At 42.7% G+C, this 21758-nt stretch overlaps 1 protein-coding gene across 2 annotated transcripts in view; it reads left to right on the top strand.

Moving 5' to 3' along the window:
• The window catches only part of chchd6a (coiled-coil-helix-coiled-coil-helix domain containing 6a), an 89197-nt gene that overhangs the window by 31212 nt on the left and 36227 nt on the right, over positions 1 to 21758 (top strand). For both annotated transcript variants that reach the window (XM_024375830.2, XM_024375831.2), the window contains one exon: positions 752 to 822. In XM_024375830.2, coding sequence (XP_024231598.1) covers positions 752 to 822 — 71 coding nt within the window. The remainder of the gene's footprint in view (positions 1 to 751; positions 823 to 21758) is intronic.

Raw genomic sequence — 21758 nt, 5'->3', positions numbered from 1 at the left:
TTACCCCCAGCTTCCCTCCCTCTCCCTGCCAGAGGAGAAATATCCAAAATAATTAAGGGAAGCCTGTTTAGCCTGAGTTTATGGATGGTATTCTGAGGCACGGCCGTTACCTCATTAAACTGAAGTGCTGCCTGTCAAGGTACACATGGAAATGGGATTCCACCTTGGCTGTCTCTTTCCTGGGCAGCCACATCAGTGATTGTGGAACTGAAAACCTACGGTACAGAGACATGTAGTCTCACATGACAGGGATGTAGGCATTAGACCAGCACTGTGTTTTTGACCGATTTGACTGTATGCTATGGGCATGGAGTCTCTTCAGCAGTAGTTAGAGCTGTTACTAAGAACTGCATGGGTGATGATGGTCTCTGGGATGGTCTCTATAGCCTAATGAAGAGACTGTGTCAGTGACCAGGCCCACTGCTCCTTCCTCAGTCTGCCTGACTGACTGACTGCCAGAGGTGAAGTGACCTGGGATCAGAACACCCACTAACTACACCATGATGGTCATGAAGGTTTCAACATCTTTACAGGTTCCTCTGTACACTCTAGCAAGGCATTTAACTGCAATTACATCAGCTTAATATCCAGTTCTTAAATGAACTGGCTGTTACCGAAGGCAATGATTTGGGATGGTGGGAAATGTGCATTTTATCAGGGGATCATGTTATTTTCTTTCATTGTGTAGAATTGTACACTAACTTACTGTAAAATTCTGCGTTTCCTCCTCATGTTTATTTTTACATTTCAGAATTTGGATCGATACAAGCAAACCGAGAAACAGTTCCACGACCAAGCCACAAAATCCGAAGCTCTTGTAAAGTAAGTAGAACCGCCTGTTCATCTGTAGTAATGTTCACCTCCAGACTCTACAGTACCTGTGGAACTGCAGTCCCTATGTAGATGGGCCCCAACTCAACACCACAGACAGTCATTCACAAGCTATAACACTTGAAAGCATTCTACAAGATCTATGATGGATCCATGTACTCTGTAGAGCGCTTTTTCATCTCTGCTTTGCTGTAAATTATACACTGATTGTATAGTAGTTGCTCCTCTGTTTTGTCTCCCACTACAATTCACAGTAATTGATGTTGTCAAAATGGTAGAAGAGCTCGTATAAAATCGTTTTCTGGAGCCAACTAGTGCTGTGCTTTTGGTTTCCATGGAGATGGGTTGGCTCCCTTAGACTCCAACAATGCACGTGATGAGGTGCGTTTTTCCCTCTAATTCTCAAGAAAATGAAATGTCTTTCTCAGATGGAAACAGCCCAGGGATAGCAAGGTGCCGTGAATGTTTTCTCCTTATTATCATAGATAAGACATGGTAACAGTAACAGGTAGGTATGGCTGGGAGAACTGGAGAATGACAGATACAGTATCTATGACAGAATGTATTCACCTGTGCCTGGGCTGTAGACTAACATTCCCCCTGAGCAGATCTGACGCTCGTGAAATGAATGCAGATTTTTTTGTAGTGCCATACAACTGTTGGACAATGGAGCTAGGCTAGTAACCCATCACACTTACACACTTTGCCTACTCATTATCACCAAAGTAAATGTCGGTGTAAATTCAATTCAATTAACCTCAACCGTACTTTATACATGAGCAAATCACCTGCCCAGATAGCAATCTTTTCTTTCCCAAACACTCCCCTGTGCAAAGTCCTGTAAATCGAATAAGCTTAATTTGGCAACAGTTTGATTAATCAGCATTTAAGAATAGTGTTTTTCAGCTAAATAATTATAATGAGAGATGGGGAAACTGCTGGCAAATGACACTGCAGTTCTAACTTTATTTCAGAATAGGGAGGCATTTATTTCCATTTCCTGTCAAAATGAGCTTTCACTATTAGCCTTATCACATAGCCTACCAGTTGACTTGCCTTCTTAGCTAATGCATTTACTAATGCATGTTTTCCAAAGACTGACCTCTGTTCTGCACAGTACAAGGATACCCTAATCACGATAGATGTTCATAGTAAATCCATGTGCTTTATCGGAAAGCTGTGATGTTAAACAAGTGTTAAGCTCCATTTAGTTTGTTATGGTGAGTATTGAACATCTGGTGTTTCAATCCCATTGTAACGAGCTTAAACCTATTTTATAATACACTGTATCTTGGTCCATCCTTCCAGACGTGTTCATATAGAACCCAGTAGGATCAAGTAATACCAGAATCCTGTGCTACTTTGGCGGTGAGACCCTCTAGATATGGGAGCACAGAACTAATCATCATTTTTATTCAGAACTATGATATGAATCAAACTGCAGTTTGGGACAAAAGTCCTATACGGGTATCACATCAGTCAATGCATTGTCATGCTGTAGTTATACTGTAGAATCAGTAATCCAGTTAATTACCATAACCAAAAGTTGGAAGTAGAGCAGAGTAGTAGTACAATCTGAGATAAATGTGTTCAAATCCCCTATAGTCTTGGGGAAAGGCAGCTCTTCTCTCTTCTGCATCATGTGTAAATGAAGCAGTGTGTGTCAGGATGGTGGCAGCTGGTTAGGGACTGCAGTACTCCCTGCCTGTTCTGTGCTAGCATAGCTCCTTGTTGCTAACTAATGCAGGCCTCTAATCAGGGATTTGAGCTGCTAAGCTCACGTTAGCGTGTTGCCGTCTGAAGAGACTTCCTCCCAGGCAGGAGAAATGGCTACACGCGCTCCCATCAGATGGCCATACGATCAGAGCGAGATGTGTGTGTGTGTGTGTGTGTGATGTGAGATGGATGTTTCTTCTCCGCCTTCTGTTGCCATTTTGGCCTACCAGGTGAAGGTTAGAAGATTGAGTGAGCACACTGGGGTAAGAAGATCAAGGGCAGTGGGTTGTGGTTGGCCTGGGGGAAGGGTTACAGTGGAATAGAAGCCAGGATGTGGTCAGGGGGTTATACAACCAGACTGGGTCTAAGGTTAGGGTGTTAAAATAGGGCTGCAAGGCCTGGGCTGGGATTGCAGAAGTTACACTTTTCCTGAGTTCTACTACCAGAGCTTAAGCAGACCGTGTCAGTTTGCCTAGCTTCTACCTGCCTGCCTCCTCCACGGCATGGCACTCACTGTGTGATGTTTTAATTCAGTTTTTAATCCCTAGACTTGGAGGGGGTTTGCCAGGAGCGTCCTGTCCCTGCTTGTCGTCCCCGTGTGCACACTGCTGCCTCATCTGGGCTGCAGCTCCCCTGACTCTCCTGGAACATGACAAGGCTGCTTTCTAACCTCTCTGTCTCTGTTCCTCGCTGCTCCCCAACTTAACTCCCGTTCTAGCACACAGAGCAGAGCACAGGGCCAAGTCAAGATGGGATTCTGCTTTAAGTCAATCTCTAGTGTCCATAGTCTTCTAGCTGTTTTCTCTCTTACATCAGACACTCTACCTCTCTGACCGATGCTCTGCCTATCAGATATCTTCAATTGAAGAGAGCTAATGTGCTGTATTGTGGCCACAGCAAAGGTTTACAAGTGAAGTAGTGGTCCAGGCACTCAGCAGTTTGTAGCGGTCTTGAAGCATTGCTGTTAATGCTGTATTGTGACACTTCTTCTTCGTCGTCTGTAACGCACACCTTTTGAGCCTCCCCAGACAAAGGAGTGTTTCTTTGATGGAACAGTCGAGGTGGCTGCACCATTAATCATCTTGGCAACATGCCAAGGCACTGCAGACCTGTCTGAGGTGAACAGAACACATTGCTACCGAGGAGCTCCCCTCATTGAAAACAAAAGACGACGCAGAAACGAGCTGTTCTATGCTATTGATATTAGCAGAATGCCCTGTAGTAACAAATTGACATTACCGTAGCCTAACTCCAGTAGAGAGGGGGAAGAGGGAGAGGATATCAGACTGGTCAGGGGGCTGTACTGTCAGACACAGCGTGCTAGCTACAGCTAACAACTGGCCAATTAGCTAGCTCCAGCCAGACATTGCTCTTGTTGTTCTTGCTCCTGGTGTTATGGCCTCGCAGAGAAAAAGCCCTCATTATAGAAGACACTGGCTGTCCAGGGAGTTTCAAGCTGGCACTCCTCAGTGGCTGAGCACAGAACTGGACCAGCCCTAGGCCTGCTCTCCTTCCCTTTGCTGCTGTATTACTATCTCTACCATGATACAGAACCACAGCTTTTGTTCATGATCAGTCATGATACGGCTGTCTGGTGCTAACAGCAACTATGCTGTAATTGAGATTGTCATGCATAAAAGATGACCACTTTGTAGAGGTCATAAGGATGCCCATTTTGACATGCACTACTTTCTACTGTAATTGTGGCTGAAATGTAAGGAAAGATCCTGTCTGCCTTGTGATCCATGAGACAGCCCTGAATAAGACAGCCTGACCATTCCTTAACAGCAACTCCCTCTGTGTTGGCATGCGTGCGTGTGTTTCATCAACAAAATAGTGACAACTATTTTTGCAGTGGCAATTGACAAGACTATAACTAATTAAATACACCCAGAAAAAACATCAACTTAACTAAAATAATTTTTCATTTCAGTTGACTAAAATGAGACTAAATTAACTGGACAAGTGTTTTTGGAGAGATTGGGAGCTTTTCAGTGATAAGCACAATTAATAGTAGTAGCAGCTGGTGAGCTGCGGGTGAGCAAGCGATGAGTGTGGGCAGACAGGCTCCGCCTCCGATTATACACATCGTGCAGGCGGCTCTCTTACTTCACCTTAGCTAACCAATCACCACCAGCCTTCTAGCTAACTACCTTTTGCCTGGTTAAGAAACACAAGCTGCTTTCCAATAGCAGCATTGAGTTTAATAGTAAAACAACAGTCACAGTTTTTCTCTCCCTTGATTAGGATATAGAGAAGTAGGCTGTCTTTGAAATGTTTAGTCTCGCTCAACCCTCCCACTTTTCCCACTGCATTTCATGTCCAGGTTCTGTAGCCAAGTCTCCCTCTTTTCCTCAAAGAAAACGGCTTGACTAGCCATGGGGCTAGCATTCATAATGAGCCATAATACCGGCGCTGTGTTTTTTCTTCTTTCTAACGTGCATTAGCGGGCTGCATTTTACATTCATAAAAAATATCACGAGCCATTCTAAAACTAGGCTACTAGGCAGACCGAACCGTTGACCATTTCTTTAGGCTACATCTTGTTCAGTCATGTTACCTTATTAGCTAGCGAGAGCTAACAATTTATTGGAATGTTCAGATAGTATATTTCTATGTAGAACAATCATGCCTCTCTGACATGTTGTGTAAAGAATAATGTTGGCTCTGTTACATGAATAGTTAGCTCTATTGATGGAGGTTCGAGAACCTTTTTTCAAATGAACGTGGCCCTGATAACATTACCAGTAGCCTATATGCAAACATTTAGTAGCACAGAAGAAAATTAAAAGACATTGCCGCTACACTATATCTGACTGGTTAAATCATTTTTTGTTGAGTCAATATGGACCCAGTGACTCAGACTTGAGCACTGGGACTTGGACTTCAGCACAGGGGATTTTGGACTCGATTCGGACACGAGGTTTTACTGACTAGACTGCATCACAGGGCAAAACCGTTATTAGCTCCCAGTCAGTCATTAGCCCCCCTTCTTCTTTTGGACATCAACGTGGCTGCGGCGTCTGTGGAACGCTGATAACAATGGTAGCGACACGACCAAGTGATCGAAGTGCAACCCATACTACTTTGCCAATACTTTGAGGCACCATCTGGTGATTGTGCTCTGCAGTAGTAATTGTCAGCGGTGTCAGATCCCTGCCTGTGTTTGAGCTGAGCTCTCAGTGCTCTGCCTCGGGCAACTCCAGGGCTGACAGGCTTAAGTGGGGGAGCATCGTGTGGAGGAGAGGAGGGAGAAGAGTCCGCCACTCCGCAGCCCTGCAGGTGAGATTGGCTGGGGGAGGAAAGGCGAGTGGAGGGGAGGATGCCTGCGCTGTGCTCCTCACCAGCTCAGGAAATGTAAAAGCTGTCAGAGCCGGGACCCTCATCTGTCTGCCGAGCAACAGCCAGGGTTAAAGAAACGCACCTCTAATCTAGTTAATTTCAGCCCCTCCATCCCCAAAACATGTCAGTGAATTCCCCTGCAGATACAATTTGGGGACTTTACAGTGTATAGCCAGTGTGATTCATGTATTTATCTGGGTCTTGCAGTAATCTGCTGTGGCTTGGCTGAGGATGGCAGATCAGAGTTATCTCGAGGCGATGCAGTAGCTACTCTCTCTGACATTTGAGTGAGCGCTGGTTGCCCACAACAGCAGCAGCAGTGTAGAGATATGGGTGCCTCTCCTCTGACTCCTTCTGATAGCACCTGATCAGCTATGAGTTACAGAACTAGCACACACACAACCTCTGCCCTCAGCCAATCACATTCAACACAGCAACTCGTTTTGGAGTTTGTTTGTGCTGCTTAGCATTTCTATTGATTTGAATATACATATTGCAAGCTTGCTAATGGAACCTTTTGTAGTTGTTTTTCCTCTTTCCATTTGATTTCTAGTCTTTCATTTCTCCTTTTGCCTCTCTAAGCTCGGCAGACTTTCAGAAGTCAGCCTTTGTTTTTCCACTGCGCGTTCTCTGGAGGAGATTAAAAATAATTGAAATCTGCAGTAATTAAGGCCTAATCTCTGTGTTCCGTTATATTTACTTACAGATTTTGAATTCCGAAATTACTGCTCATATGCACAGCCTGCTTCACTCAAAGCGGCCTAAGCGGCTCAGTTAATATTTTTATTTAAGACCTCGCCTTCAATTTGGTTCAATTCGGTTCAGCTTTGGCTGCGGCAAACCAATTTTCTGCTTCAGGCCCCTTTAATAAACCTGCTGCGCTATCTGGAGCTTCCTTCCCTGATGAAGGCAGTTTATTTTAAATTAAAGGAGAGTTCCTTATCTTACCAGCGCAAAGAAGAGCGTTGCTTTAGTCTTTTTCTCTGCCGCTGTCGTTATTAAACAGAGGAAGGAAGAGCTTCAGCATTGGGTAAAACGGGGATCAGATACACGGACTCATCCTCCCTTAAACACGCCTTGATGGGCTGTTGATGGAGATTTATTTCCCATCCTTCGTATTTTTCTTCTCTCCTCTTAACCGTTCAGATAAGACAAGCAACTCACAAGGAAACGCTAGCGATAGCATATCGCTCTGCAGCTTGGTCATATGCTGCGTGATGTGATGGGAGCCTTGGATATGTTTTAATTGAAATGCCGGGGTTGGCTTGCACGCCGAATCAAAGCTGAGCCCAGGTTTTAATTCGGGTTTCAATTAAGCGCCGTGTCAAACGGTCCTCTGAGAGTAGCTGTTGGAGTGCATTGCAGAGAGAGAGGGAGAGGATAGGAGGGTTTAATGCACATGACTTTGCATAATCAATCAAATTTCATTAAGCATGGCAACCTGGCAATGAATCTGCCACAAAGTTCCATCACTGGGAAATCGGAATTCAGAGACCAATTATGTTACATATCACATATCATATTACAACAAGCTAATTCAATCTCTGAATTCAGCCTGATTTGATCAGCTCATTTTGATTCGTTCAATTAGGAATGATTGATTCATTTCTGCGCCGTTTGTAATCTGTAGCCGTGCGCTGGTTAAGGTTGATAGAAAGAGGTTGTGCTGTACTAAGCAGCCCTCCATATTAAAGTCAACCTCTTTCGGGAAGACACAAACATAAACCATTGGCTCTGTGTCTGTGGGAATCTTGGGGGCTCAATGACATCACTGCTGAAAGGTTGCCAGGGTGACCGTGTGTCCCTGCCTCCTCTAGCCACAGTATCAGGTTATTTATCATCGTTGTATTAGTCAATGCCGCGCTTGTCACCGGCTCTATTAGTGAATATCCTCTCTGCCAGTAATTCAGTTGAACCTGTCTCTCCCCACCTATTCATTCCACTAAAGTGTCCGCAGGATGGAGAGGGAGACATTTGTACACACTGGGGGATGTTGGTGTGTGTATTGGTATGTAATGTGAAATATGAGTGTGTGTTTGTGTGTATTGGTATGTAAGGTGAAATATGTTTGTGTATTGGTATGTAATGTGAAATATGAGTGTGTGTATTGGTATGTAATGTGAAATATGAGTGTGTGTTTGTGTGTATTGGTATGTAATGTGAAATATGTTTGTATTGGTATGTAATGTGAAATATGAGTGTGTGTATTGGTATGTAATGTGAAATATGTTTGTGTATTGGTATGTAATGTGAAATATGAGTGTGTGTTTGTGTGTATTGGTATGTAATGTGAAATATGTTTGTATTGGTATGTAATGTGAAATATGAGTGTGTGTATTGGTATGTAATGTGAAATATGTTTGTGTATTGGTATGTAATGTGAAATATGAGGGTGTGTTGGTATGTAATGTGAAATATGAGTGTGTGTATTGTTATGTAATGTGAAATATTTTTATTTATTCACCTTTATTTAACCTGGTAGGCTAGTTGAGAACAAGTTCTCATTTGCAACTGCGACCTGGCCAAGATAAAGCAAAGCAGTTCGGCACACACAACAACACAGAGTTACACATGGAATAAACAAACATACAGTCAATAATACAGCAGAACAAAAGAAAACAAAAATGTTTTGAGTGTGTGTTTGTGTGAGACGGGAGGTTTCTTTTCAGGTACAATGTGGAAACAGTTTTAATGTAGATGAATCAAGAATAGTGGTTGCCATTTAGCTTTCTTATTAACTTAGAACATTTTATTGTCTTAAAGTGTCCTTCACATCAATCCAGTGGAGGTTTTAGCATGTAAATCTTGGTGGGGCAAATTCAACCAACATATTGATTTTGAGCTGCATGCCAGCGACGCTACTACACAACAGTAAACAATAGATGAAATGCACTATAACGTTGACAAACGGTGCCCACAAACTGTTAGGGCCTACATAAAGCTGTCCCAACAGCATAGCTTTCTTTTCACCACTACGGAGTGAAATCCTTACCACCGCTACACCTGGCTATCAGCGGAGCCTTGTCTGGCAGCGAAAACACTTCATTCAGCCACTGATATGGCTGATTTGCTGAAAGATGCACTATGCAGAAATCTCTCTGCCATTTCCTGGTTGCTTGTTTTGTCAAATAAACTAAAATTAGGTGATCTATTTGAATTTTAGCAAGTACAGTTTAGAGAATCGTTGTACCATATAAACTGCTGTGCAATATCTTTTCCATAATCCAGAATATTCTATTTTCAGCGGTTTGAAGATGATGTACTAAACCGAAAATACAAAAATGAAAACTTAAGAATAGAAAGACAGCTTCTTAGACTTGGTTTCAATGAGAATAACAGATCTATAACTCCCATTTCTCTGTCCATATTGCAGCTTTAAATAAATATGGTTTCTACTGACTCCTAGTGGATTTGTGTAACTCGATAAGAACCCATTCTCCTTCAATTATAACAAATATCGACATTACTTTTTGACTTTTGAACCATACATCAACATTCTTATATTTATGTTCAGTAAATGTAACTTTGCTCTTTAAGCCACCACACAGAATGGAAGAGAGAGAGACGCGGACTCAGTGGTTAGCCGACCATTTTTATTATGTAGTCTAAAAGGGAAGGAAAAGACAATCACTAGAATCCACTTTTATAGACAATATACCAACACACAGATTGCACAAATAAAACAACCCTTGCGATATCAACTGGAATTACATGCGTCTATTAGTGAACCTTTTGTGGAACAGAAATATTTGAATGGGAAGAGACTGTCACTGGCAAACATGGTTACAGACCCAACAACATTATATAGTATCCCCTCCTCATGGTTACAGACCCTCCTCATGGTTACAGACCCAACAACATTATATAGTATCCCCTCCTCATGGTTACAGACCCAACCTCATGGTTACAGACCCTCCTCATGGTTACAGACCCAACAACATTATATAGTATCCCCTCCTCATGGTTACAGACCCTCCTCATGGTTACAGACCCTCCTCATGGTTACAGACCCTCCTCATGGTTACAGACCCTCCTCATGGTTACATACCCTCCTCATGGTTACAGACCCAACAACATTATATAGTATCCCCTCCTCATGGTTACAGACCCTCCTCATGGTTACAGACCCTCCTCATGGTTACAGACCCAACAACATTATATAGTATCCCCTCCTCATACAGACCCAACAACCCCTCCTCATGGTTACAGACCCAACAACATTATATAGTATCCCCTCCTCATGGTTACAGACCCAACAACATTATATAGTATCCTCCTCATGGTTATCAACCTATCCCCTCCTCATGGTTACAGACCCAACAACATTATATAGTATCCCCTCCTCATGGTTACAGACCCAACAACATTATATAGTATCCCCTCCTCATGGTTACAGACCCAACAACATTATATAGTATCCCCTCCTCATGGTTACAGACACAACAACATTATATAGTATCCCCTCCTCATGGTAACAGACCCAACAACTTTATATAGTATCCCCTCCTCATGGTAACAGACCCTCCTCATGGTTACAGACCCTCCTCATGGTTACAGACCCTCCTTATGGTTACAGACCCAACAACATTATATAGTATCCCCTCCTCATGGTTACAGACCCTCCTCATGGTTACAGACCCAACAACATTATATAGTATCCTTCCTCATGGTTACAGACCCAACAATATTATATAGTATCCCCTCCTCATGGTTACAGACCCAACAACATTATATAGTATCCCCTCCTCATGGTTACAGACCCAACAACATTATATAGTATCCCCTCCTCATGGTTACAGACCCAACAACATTATATAGTATCCCCTCCTCATGGTTACAGACCCAACAACATTATATAGTATCCCCTCCTCATGGTAACAGACCCAACAACTTTATATAGTATCCCCTCCTCATGGTAACAGACCCTCCTCATGGTTACAGACCCTCCTTATGGTTACAGACCCAACAACATTATATAGTATCCCCTCCTCATGGTTACAGACCCATGGTTACAGACCCAACAACATCCTCATGGTTACAGACCCAACAACATTATATAGTATCTCTTCCTCATGGTTACAGACCCAACAATATTATATAGTATCCCCTCCTCATGGTTACAGACCCAACAACATTATATAGTATCCCCTCCTCATGGTTACAGACCCAACAACATTATATAGTATCCCCTCCTCATGGTTACAGACCCAACAACATTATATAGTATCCCCTCCTCATGGTTACAGACCCAACAACATTATATAGTATCCCCTCCTCATGGTTACAGACCCAACAACATTATATAGTATCCCCTCCTCATGGTTACAGACCCTCCTCATGGTTACAGACCCAACAACATTATATAGTATCCCCTCCTCATGGTTACAGACCCAACAACATTATATAGTATCCCCTCCTCATGGTTACAGACCCTCCTCATGGTTACAGACCCAACAACATTATATAGTATCCCCTCCTCATGGTTACAGACCCAACAACATTATATAGTATCCCCTCCTCATGGTTACAGACCCAACAACATTATATAGTATCCCCTCCTCATGGTTGCAGACCCAACAACATTATATAGTATCCCCTCCTCATGGTTACAGACCCTCCTCATGGTTACAGACCCAACAACATTATATAGTATCCCCTCCTCTTGGTTACAGACCCTCCTCATGGTTACAGACCCAACAACATTATATAGTATCCCCTCCTCATGGTTACAGACCCAACAACATTATATAGTATCCCCTCCTCATGGTTACAGACCCAACAACATTATATAGTATCCCCTCCTCATGGTTACAGACCCAACAACATTATATAGTATCCCCTCCTCATGGTTGCAGACCCAACAACATTATATAGTATCCCCTCCTCATGGTTACAGACCCAACAACATTATATAGTATCCCCTCCTCATGGTTACAGACCCAACAACATTATATAGTATCCCCTCATGGTTACAGACGCAACAACATTATATAGTATCCCTCCTCATGGTTACAGACCCAACAACATTATATAGTATCCCCACCTCATGGTTACAGACCCAACAACATTATATAGTATCCCCTCATGGTTACAGACCCAACAACATTATATAGTATCCCCACCTCATGGTTACAGACACAACAACATTATATAGTATCCCTCCTCATGGTTACAGACCCTCCTCATGGTTACAGACCCAACAACATTATATAGTATCCCCTCCTCATGGTTACAGACCCTCCTCATGGTTACAGACCCAACAACATTATATAGTATCCCCTCCTCATGGTTACAGACCCTCCTCATGGTTACAGACCCAACAACATTATATAGTATCTCCTCCTCATGGTTACAGACCCTCCTCATGGTTACAGACCCAACAACATTATATAGTATCCCCTCATGGTTACAGACCCTCCTCATGGTTACAGACCCTCCTCATGGTTACAGACCCTCCTCATGGTTACAGACACTCCTCATGGTTACAGACCCTCCTCATGGTTACAGACCCAACAACATATATAGTATCCCCTCCTCATGGTTACAGACCCAACAACATTATATAGTATCCCCTCCTCATGGTTACAGACCCAACAACATTATATAGTATCCCCTCCTCATGGTTACAGACCCTCCTCATGGTTACAGACACTCCTCATGGTTACAGACCCTCCTCATGGTTACAGACCCAACAACATTATATAGTATCCCCTCCTCATGGTTACAGACCCAACAACATTATATAGTATCCCCTCATGGTTACAGACCCAACAACATTATATAGTATCCCCTCCTCATGGTTACAGACCCAACAACATTATATAGTATCCCCTCCTCATGGTTACAGACCCAACAACATTATATAGTATCCCCTCCTCATGGTTACAGACCCTCCTCATGGTTACAGACCCAACAACATTATATAGTATCCCCTCCTCATGGTTACAGACCCAACAACATTATATAGTATCCCCTCCTCATGGTTACAGACCCAACAACATTATATAGTATCCCCTCCTCATGGTTACAGACCCAACAACATTATATAGTATCCCCTCATGGTTACAGACCCAACAACATTATATAGTATCCCCTCCTCATGGTTACAGACCCAACAACATTATATAGTATCCCCTCCTCATGGTTACAGACCCAACAACATTATATAGTATCCCCTCCTCATGGTTACAGACACAACAACATTATATAGTATCCCCTCCTCATGGTTACAGACCCTCCTCATGGTTACAGACCCAACAACATTATATAGTATCCCCTCCTCATGGTTACAGACCCTCCTCATGGTTACAGACCCAACAACATTATATAGTATCTCCTCCTCATGGTTACAGACCCTCCTCATGGTTACAGACCCAACAACATTATATAGTATCTCCTCCTCATGGTTACAGACCCAACAACATTATATAGTATCCCCTCATGGTTACAGACCCTCCTCATGGTTACAGACCCAACAACATTATATAGTATAGCCTCCTCATGGTTACAGACCCAACAACATTATATAGTATCCCCTCATGGTTACAGACCCAACAACATTATATAGTATCCCCTCCTCATGGTTACAGACCCAACAACATTATATAGTATCCCCTCTTCATGGTTACAGACCGTATCCCCTCCTCATGGTTACAGACCCAACAACATTATATAGTATCCCTCCTCATGGTTACAGACCCAACAACATTATATAGTATCCCCTCCTCATGGTTACAGACCCAACAACATTATATAGTATCCCCTCCTCATGGTTACAGACCCTCCTCATGGTTACAGACCCAACAACATTATATAGTATCCCCTTCTCATGGTTGCAGACCCAACAACATTATATAGTATCCCCTCCTCATGGTTACAGACCCAACAACATTATATAGTATCCCCTCCTCATGGTTACAGACCCAACAACATTATATAGTATCCCCTCCTCATGGTTACAGACCCAACAACATGATATAGTATCCCCTCCTTATGGTTGCAGACCCAACAACATTATATAGTATCCCCTCATGGTTACAGACCCAACAACATTATATAGTATCCCCTCCTCATGATTACAGACCCTCCTCATGGTTACAGACCCAACAACATTATATAGTATCCCCTCATGGTTACAGACCCAACAACATTATATAGTATCCCCTCCTCATGGTTACAGACCCTCCTTATGGTTACAGACCCAACAACATTATATAGTATCCCCTCCTCATGGTTACAGACCCAACAACATTATATAGTATCCCCTCCTCATGGTTACAGACCCTCCTCATGGTTACAGACCCAACAACATTATATAGTATCCCCCCCTCCTCATGGTTACAGACCCTCCTCATGGTTACAGACCCAACAACATTATATAGTATCCCCTCCTCATGGTTACAGACCCTCCTCATGGTTACAGACCCAACAACATTATATAGTATAGCCTCCTCATGGTTACAGACCCAACAACATTATATAGTATCCCCTCATGGTTACAGACCCAACAACATTATATAGTATAGCCTCCTCATGGTTACAGACCCAACAACATTATATAGTATCCCCTCCTCATGGTTACAGACCCTCCTCATGGTTACAGACCCAACAACATTATATAGTATCCCCTCCTCATGGTTACAGACCCAACAACATGACATAGTATCCCCTCCTCATGGTTACAGACCCAACAACATTATATAGTATCCCCTCCTCATGGTTACAGACCCAACAACATTATATAGTATCCCTCCTCATGGTTACAGACCCAACAACATTATATAGTATCCCCTCCTCATGGTTACAGACCCAACAACATTATATAGTATCCCTCCTCATGGTTACAGACCCTCCTCATGGTTACAGACCCAACAACATTATATAGTATCCCCCCTCATGGTTACAGACCCTCCTCATGGTTACAGACCCTCCTCATTATACAGTACCCTCCTCATGGTTACAGACACTCCTCATGGTTACAGACCCTCCTCATGGTTACAGACCCAACAACATTATATAGTATCCCCTCCTCATGGTTACAGACCCAACAACATTATATAGTATCCCCTCCTCATGGTTACAGACCCAACAACATTATATAGTATCCCCTCCTCATGGTTACAGACCCTCCTCATGGTTACAGACACTCCTCATGGTTACAGACCCTCCTCATGGTTACAGACCCAACAACATTATATAGTATCCCCTCCTCATGGTTACAGACCCAACAACATTATATAGTATCCCCTCCTCATGGTTACAGACCCAACAACATTATATAGTATCCCCTCCTCATGGTTACAGACCCAACAACATTATATAGTATCCCCTCCTCATGGTTACAGACCCAACAACATTATATAGTATCCCCTCCTCATGGTTACAGACCCTCCTCATGGTTACAGACCCAACAACATTATATAGTATCCCCTCCTCATGGTTACAGACCCAACAACATTATATAGTATCCCCTCCTCATGGTTACAGACCCAACAACATTATATAGTATCCCCTCCTCATGGTTACAGACCCAACAACATTATATAGTATCCCCTCATGGTTACAGACCCAACAACATTATATAGTATCCCCTCCTCATGGTTACAGACCCAACAACATTATATAGTATCCCCTCCTCATGGTTACAGACCCAACAACATTATATAGTATCCCCTCCTCATGGTTACATGGTTACAGACCCTCCTCATGGTTACAGACCCAACAACATTATATAGTATCCCCTCCTCATGGTTACAGACCCTCCTCATGGTTACAGACCCAACAACATTATATAGTATCCCCTCCTCATGGTTACAGACCCTCCTCATGGTTACAGACCCAACAACATTATATAGTATCAGACCCTCCTCATGGTTACAGACCCAACAACATTATATAGTATCCTCCTCATGGTTACAGACCCTCCTCATGGTTACAGACCCAACAACATTATATAGTATACAGACCCTCCTCATGGTTACAGACCCAACAACATTATATAGTATCCCCTCCTCATGGTTACAGACCCAACAACATTATATAGTATCCCCTCCTCATGGTTACAGACCCAACAACATTATATAGTATCCCCTCTTCATGGTTACAGACCTCCTCATGGTTACAGACCCAACAACATTATATAGTATCCCCTCCTCATGGTTACAGACCCAACAACATTATATAGTATACAGACCCCCTCCTCATGGTTACAGACCCAACAACATTATATAGTATCCCCTCCTCATGGTTACAGACCCAACAACATTATATAGTATCCCCTCCTCATGGTTACAGACCCAACAACATTATATAGTATCCCCTCCTCATGGTTACAGACCCAACAACATTATATAGTATCCCCTCCTCATGGTTACAGACCCAACAACATTATATAGTATCCCCTCCTCATGGTTACAGACCCAACAACATGATATAGTATCCCCTCCTCATGGTTACAGACCCAACAACATTATATAGTATCCCCTCATGGTTACAGACCCAACAACATTATATAGTATCCCCTCCTCATGATTACAGACCCTCCTCATGGTTACAGACCCAACAACATTATATAGTATCCCCTCATGGTTACAGACCCAACAACATTATATAGTATCCCCTCCTCATGGTTACAGACCCTCCTTATGGTTACAGACCCAACAACATTATATAGTATCCCCTCCTCATGGTTACAGACCCAACAACATTATATAGTATCCCCTCCTCATGGTTACAGACCCTCCTCATGGTTACAGACCCAACAACATTATATAGTATCCCCTCCTCATGGTTACAGACCCTCCTCATGGTTACAGACCCAACAACATTATATAGTATCCCCTCCTCATGGTTACAGACCCTCCTCATGGTTACAGACCCAACAACATTATATAGTATAGCCTCCTCATGGTTACAGACCCAACAACATTATATAGTATCCTCCTCATGGTTACAGACCCAACAACATTATATAGTATCCCTCCTCATGGTTACAGACCCAACAACATTATATAGTATCCCCTCCTCATGGTTACAGACCCTCCTCATGGTTACAGACCCAACAACATTATATAGTATCCCCTCCTCATGGTTACAGACCCAACAACATGATATAGTATGGTTACAGACCCAACCCTCCTCATGGTTACAGACCCAACAACATTATATAGTATCCCCTCCTCATGGTTACAGACCCAACAACATTATATAGTATCCCCTCCTCATGGTTACAGACCCAACAACATTATATAGTATCCCCTCCTCATGGTTACAGACCCAACAACATTATATAGTATCCTCCTCATGGTTACAGACCCAACAACATTATATAGTATCCCCTCCTCATGGTTACAGACCCAACAACATTATATAGTATCCTCCTCATGGTTACAGACCCAACAACATTATATAGTATCCCCTCCTCATGGTTACAGACCCAACAACATTATATAGTATCCCCTCCTCATGGTTACAGACCCAACAACATTATATAGTATCCTCCTCATGGTTACAGACCCAACAACATTATATAGTATCCCCTCCTCATGGTTACAGACCCAACAACATTATATAGTATCTCTTCCTCATGGTTACAGACCCAACAACATTATATAGTATCCCCTCCTCATGGTTACAGACCCAACAACATTATATAGTATCCCCTCCTCATGGTTACAGACCCAACAACATTATATAGTATCCCCTCCTCATGGTTACAGACCCAACAACATTATATAGTATCCCCTCCTCATGGTTACAGACCCAACAACATTATATAGTATCCCCTCCTCATGGTTACAGACCCAACAACATTATATAGTATCCCCTCCTCATGGTTACAGACCCAACAACATTATATAGTATCCCCTCCTCATGGTTACAGACCCAACAACATTATATAGTATCCCCTCCTCATGGTTACAGACCCAACAATTATATAGTATATAGTAGTATCCCCTCCTCATGGTTACAGACCCAACAACATTATATAGTATCCCCTCCTCATGGTTACATACCCTCCTCATGGTTACAGACCCAACAACATTATATAGTATCCTCCTCCTCATGGTAACAGACCCAACAACATTATATAGTATCCCCTCCTCATGGTTACAGACACAACAACATTATATAGTATCCCCTCCTCATGGTTACAGACACAACAACATTATATAGTATCCCCTCCTCATGGTTACAGACACTCCTCATGGTTACAGACCCAACAACATTTATATAGTATCCCCTCCTCATGGTTACAGACCCAGACAACATTATATAGTATAGCCTCCTCATGGTTACAGACCCAACAACATTATATAGTATAGCCTCCTCATGGTTACAGACCCAACAACATTATATAGTATCCCCTCCTCATGGTTACAGACCCAACAACATTATATAGTATCCCCTCCTCATGGTTACAGACCCTCCTCATGGTTACAGACCCAACAACATTATATAGTATCCCCTCCTCATGGTTACAGACCCCCTCCTCATGGTTACAGACCCTCCTCATGGTTACAGACCCAACAACATTATATAGTATCCCCTCCTCATGGTTACAGACCCTCCTCATGGTTACAGACCCAACAACATTATATAGTATAGCCTCCTCATGGTTACAGACCCAACAACATTATATAGTATCCCCTCATGGTTACAGACCCAACAACATTATATAGTATCCCCTCCTCATGGTTACAGACCCAACCATTCATGGTTACAGACCCTCCTCATGGTTACAGACCCAACAACATTATATAGTATCCCCTCCTCATGGTTACAGACCCTCCTCATGGTTACAGACCCAACAACATTATATAGTATCCCCTCCTCATGGTTACAGACCCAACAACATTATATAGTATCCCCTCCTCATGGTTACAGACCCAACAACATTATATAGTATCCCCTCCTCATGGTTACAGACCCAACAACAACATTACATTATATAGTATCCTCATGGTTACAGACCCAACAACATTATATAGTATAGCCTCCTCATGGTTACAGACCCAACAACATTATATAGTATCCCCTCCTCATGGTTACAGACCCAACAACATTATATAGTATCCCCTCCTCATGGTTACAGACCCTCCTCATGGTTACAGACCCAACAACATTATATAGTATACCCCTCCTCATGGTTACAGACCCAACAACATTATATAGTATCCCCTCCTCATGGTTACAGACACAACAACATTATATAGTATCCCCACCTCATGGTTACAGACCCAACAACATTATATAGTATCCCCTCCTCATGGTTACAGACCCTCCTCATGGTTACAGACCCAACAACATTATATAGTATCCCCTCCTATGGTTACAGACCCTCCTCATGGTTACAGACCCAACAACATTATATAGTATCCCTCCTCATGGTTACAGACCCAACAACATTATATAGTATCCTCCTCATGGTTACAGACCCAACAACATTATATAGTATCCCCTCATGGTTACAGACCCAACAACATTATATAGTATCCCCTCATGGTTACAGACCCAACAACATTATATAGTATCCCCTCCTCATGGTTACAGACCCAACAACATTATATAGTATCCCCTCCTCATGGTTACAGACCCTCCTCATGGTTACAGACCCAACAACATTATATAGTATCCCCTCCTCATGGTTACAGACCCAACTCATTATACAGACCCTCCTCATGGTTACAGACACAACAACATTATATAGTATCCCTCCTCATGGTTACAGACCCTCCTCATGGTTACAGACCCAACAACATTATATAGTATCCCCACCTCATGGTTACAGACACAACATTATATAGTATCCCCTCATGGTTACAGACGCAACAACATTATATAGTATCCCTCCTCATGGTTACAGACCCAACAACATTATATAGTATCCCCTCCTCATGGTTACAGACCCAACAACATTATATAGTATCCCCTCCTCATGGTTACAGACCCAACAACATTATATAGTATCCCCTCCTCATGGTTACAGACCCAACAACATTATATAGTATCCCCTCCTCATGGTTACAGACCCAACAACATTATATAGTATCCCCTCCTCATGGTTACAGACCCAACAACATTATATAGTATCCCCTCCTCATGGTTACAGACCCAACAACATTGTATAGTATCCCCTCCTCATGTATCCCCTCCTCATGGTTACAGACCCAACAACATTATATAGTATCCCCTCCTCATGGTTACAGACCTGACAACATTATATAGTATAGCCTCCTCATGGTTACAGACCCGACAACATTATATAGTATCCCCTCCTCATGGTTACAGACCCAACAACATTATATAGTATCCCCTCCTCATGGTTACAGACCCAACAACATTATATAGTATAGTATCCCCTCCTCATGGTTACAGACCCAACAACATTATATAGTATCCCCTCATGGTTACAGACCCAACAACATTATATAGTATCCCCTCCTCATGGTTACAGACCCAACAACATTATATAGTATCCCTCTTCCTCATGGTTACAGACCCAACAACATTATATAGTATCCCCTCCTCATGGTTACAGACCCAACAACATTATATAGTATCCCCTCCTCATGGTTACAGACCCAACAACATTATATAGTATCCCCTCCTCATGGTTACAGACCCAACAACATTATATAGTATCCCCTCCTCATGGTTACAGACCCAACAACATTATATCGTATCCCCTCCTCATGGTTACAGACCCAACAACATTATATAGTATCCCCTCCTCATGGTTACAGACCCAACAACATTATATAGTATCCCCTCCTCATGGTTACAGATCTGACAACATTATTATATAGTATCCCCTCCTCATGGTTACAGATCTGACAACATTATATAGTATAGTAGACCCCCTCCTCATGGTTACAGATCTGACAACATTATATAGTATCCCCTCCTCATGGTTACATACCCTCCTCATGGTTACAGACCCAACAACATTATATAGTATCCCCTCCTCATGGTTACAGACCCAACAACATTATATAGTATCCCCTCCTCATGGTTACAGACACAACAACATTATATAGTATCCCCTCCTCATGGTTACAGACACAACAACATTATATAGTATCCCCTCCTCATGGTTACAGACACTCCTCATGGTTACAGACCCAACAACATTATATAGTATCCCCTCCTCATGGTTACAGACCCTCCTCATGGTTACAGACCCAACAACATTATATAGTATAGCCTCCTCATGGTTACAGACCCAACAACATTATATAGTATCCCCTCCTCATGGTTACAGACCCAACAACATTATATAGTATCCCCTCCTCATGGTTACAGACCCTCCTCATGGTTACAGACCCAACAACATTATATAGTATCCCCTCCTCATGGTTACAGACCCTCCTCATGGTTACAGACCCTCCTCATGGTTACAGACCCAACAACATTATATAGTATCCCCTCCTCATGGTTACAGACCCTCCTCATGGTTACAGACCCAACAACATTATATAGTATAGCCTCCTCATGGTTACAGACCCAACAACATTATATAGTATCCCCTCATGGTTACAGACCCAACAACATTATATAGTATCCCCTCCTCATGGTACAGACCCTCCTCATGGTTACAGACCCTCCTCATGGTTACAGACCCAACAACATTATATAGTATCCCCACCTCATGGTTACAGACCCTCCTCATGGTTACAGACCCAACAACATTATATAGTATCCCCTCCTCATGGTTACAGACCCAACAACATTATATAGTATCCCCTCCTCATGGTTACAGACCCAACAACATTATATAGTATCCCCTCCTCATGGTTACAGACCCAACAACATTATATAGTATCCCCTCCTCATGGTTACAGACCCAACAACATTATATAGTATAGCCT

The sequence above is a fragment of the Oncorhynchus tshawytscha genome, linkage group LG16 (assembly GCF_018296145.1).
Source record: "Oncorhynchus tshawytscha isolate Ot180627B linkage group LG16, Otsh_v2.0, whole genome shotgun sequence".
NCBI lineage: Eukaryota > Metazoa > Chordata > Actinopteri > Salmoniformes > Salmonidae > Oncorhynchus > Oncorhynchus tshawytscha.
Note: the sequence above shows the minus strand (reverse complement) of the source record. Positions and strands in the feature narration are given on the sequence as shown.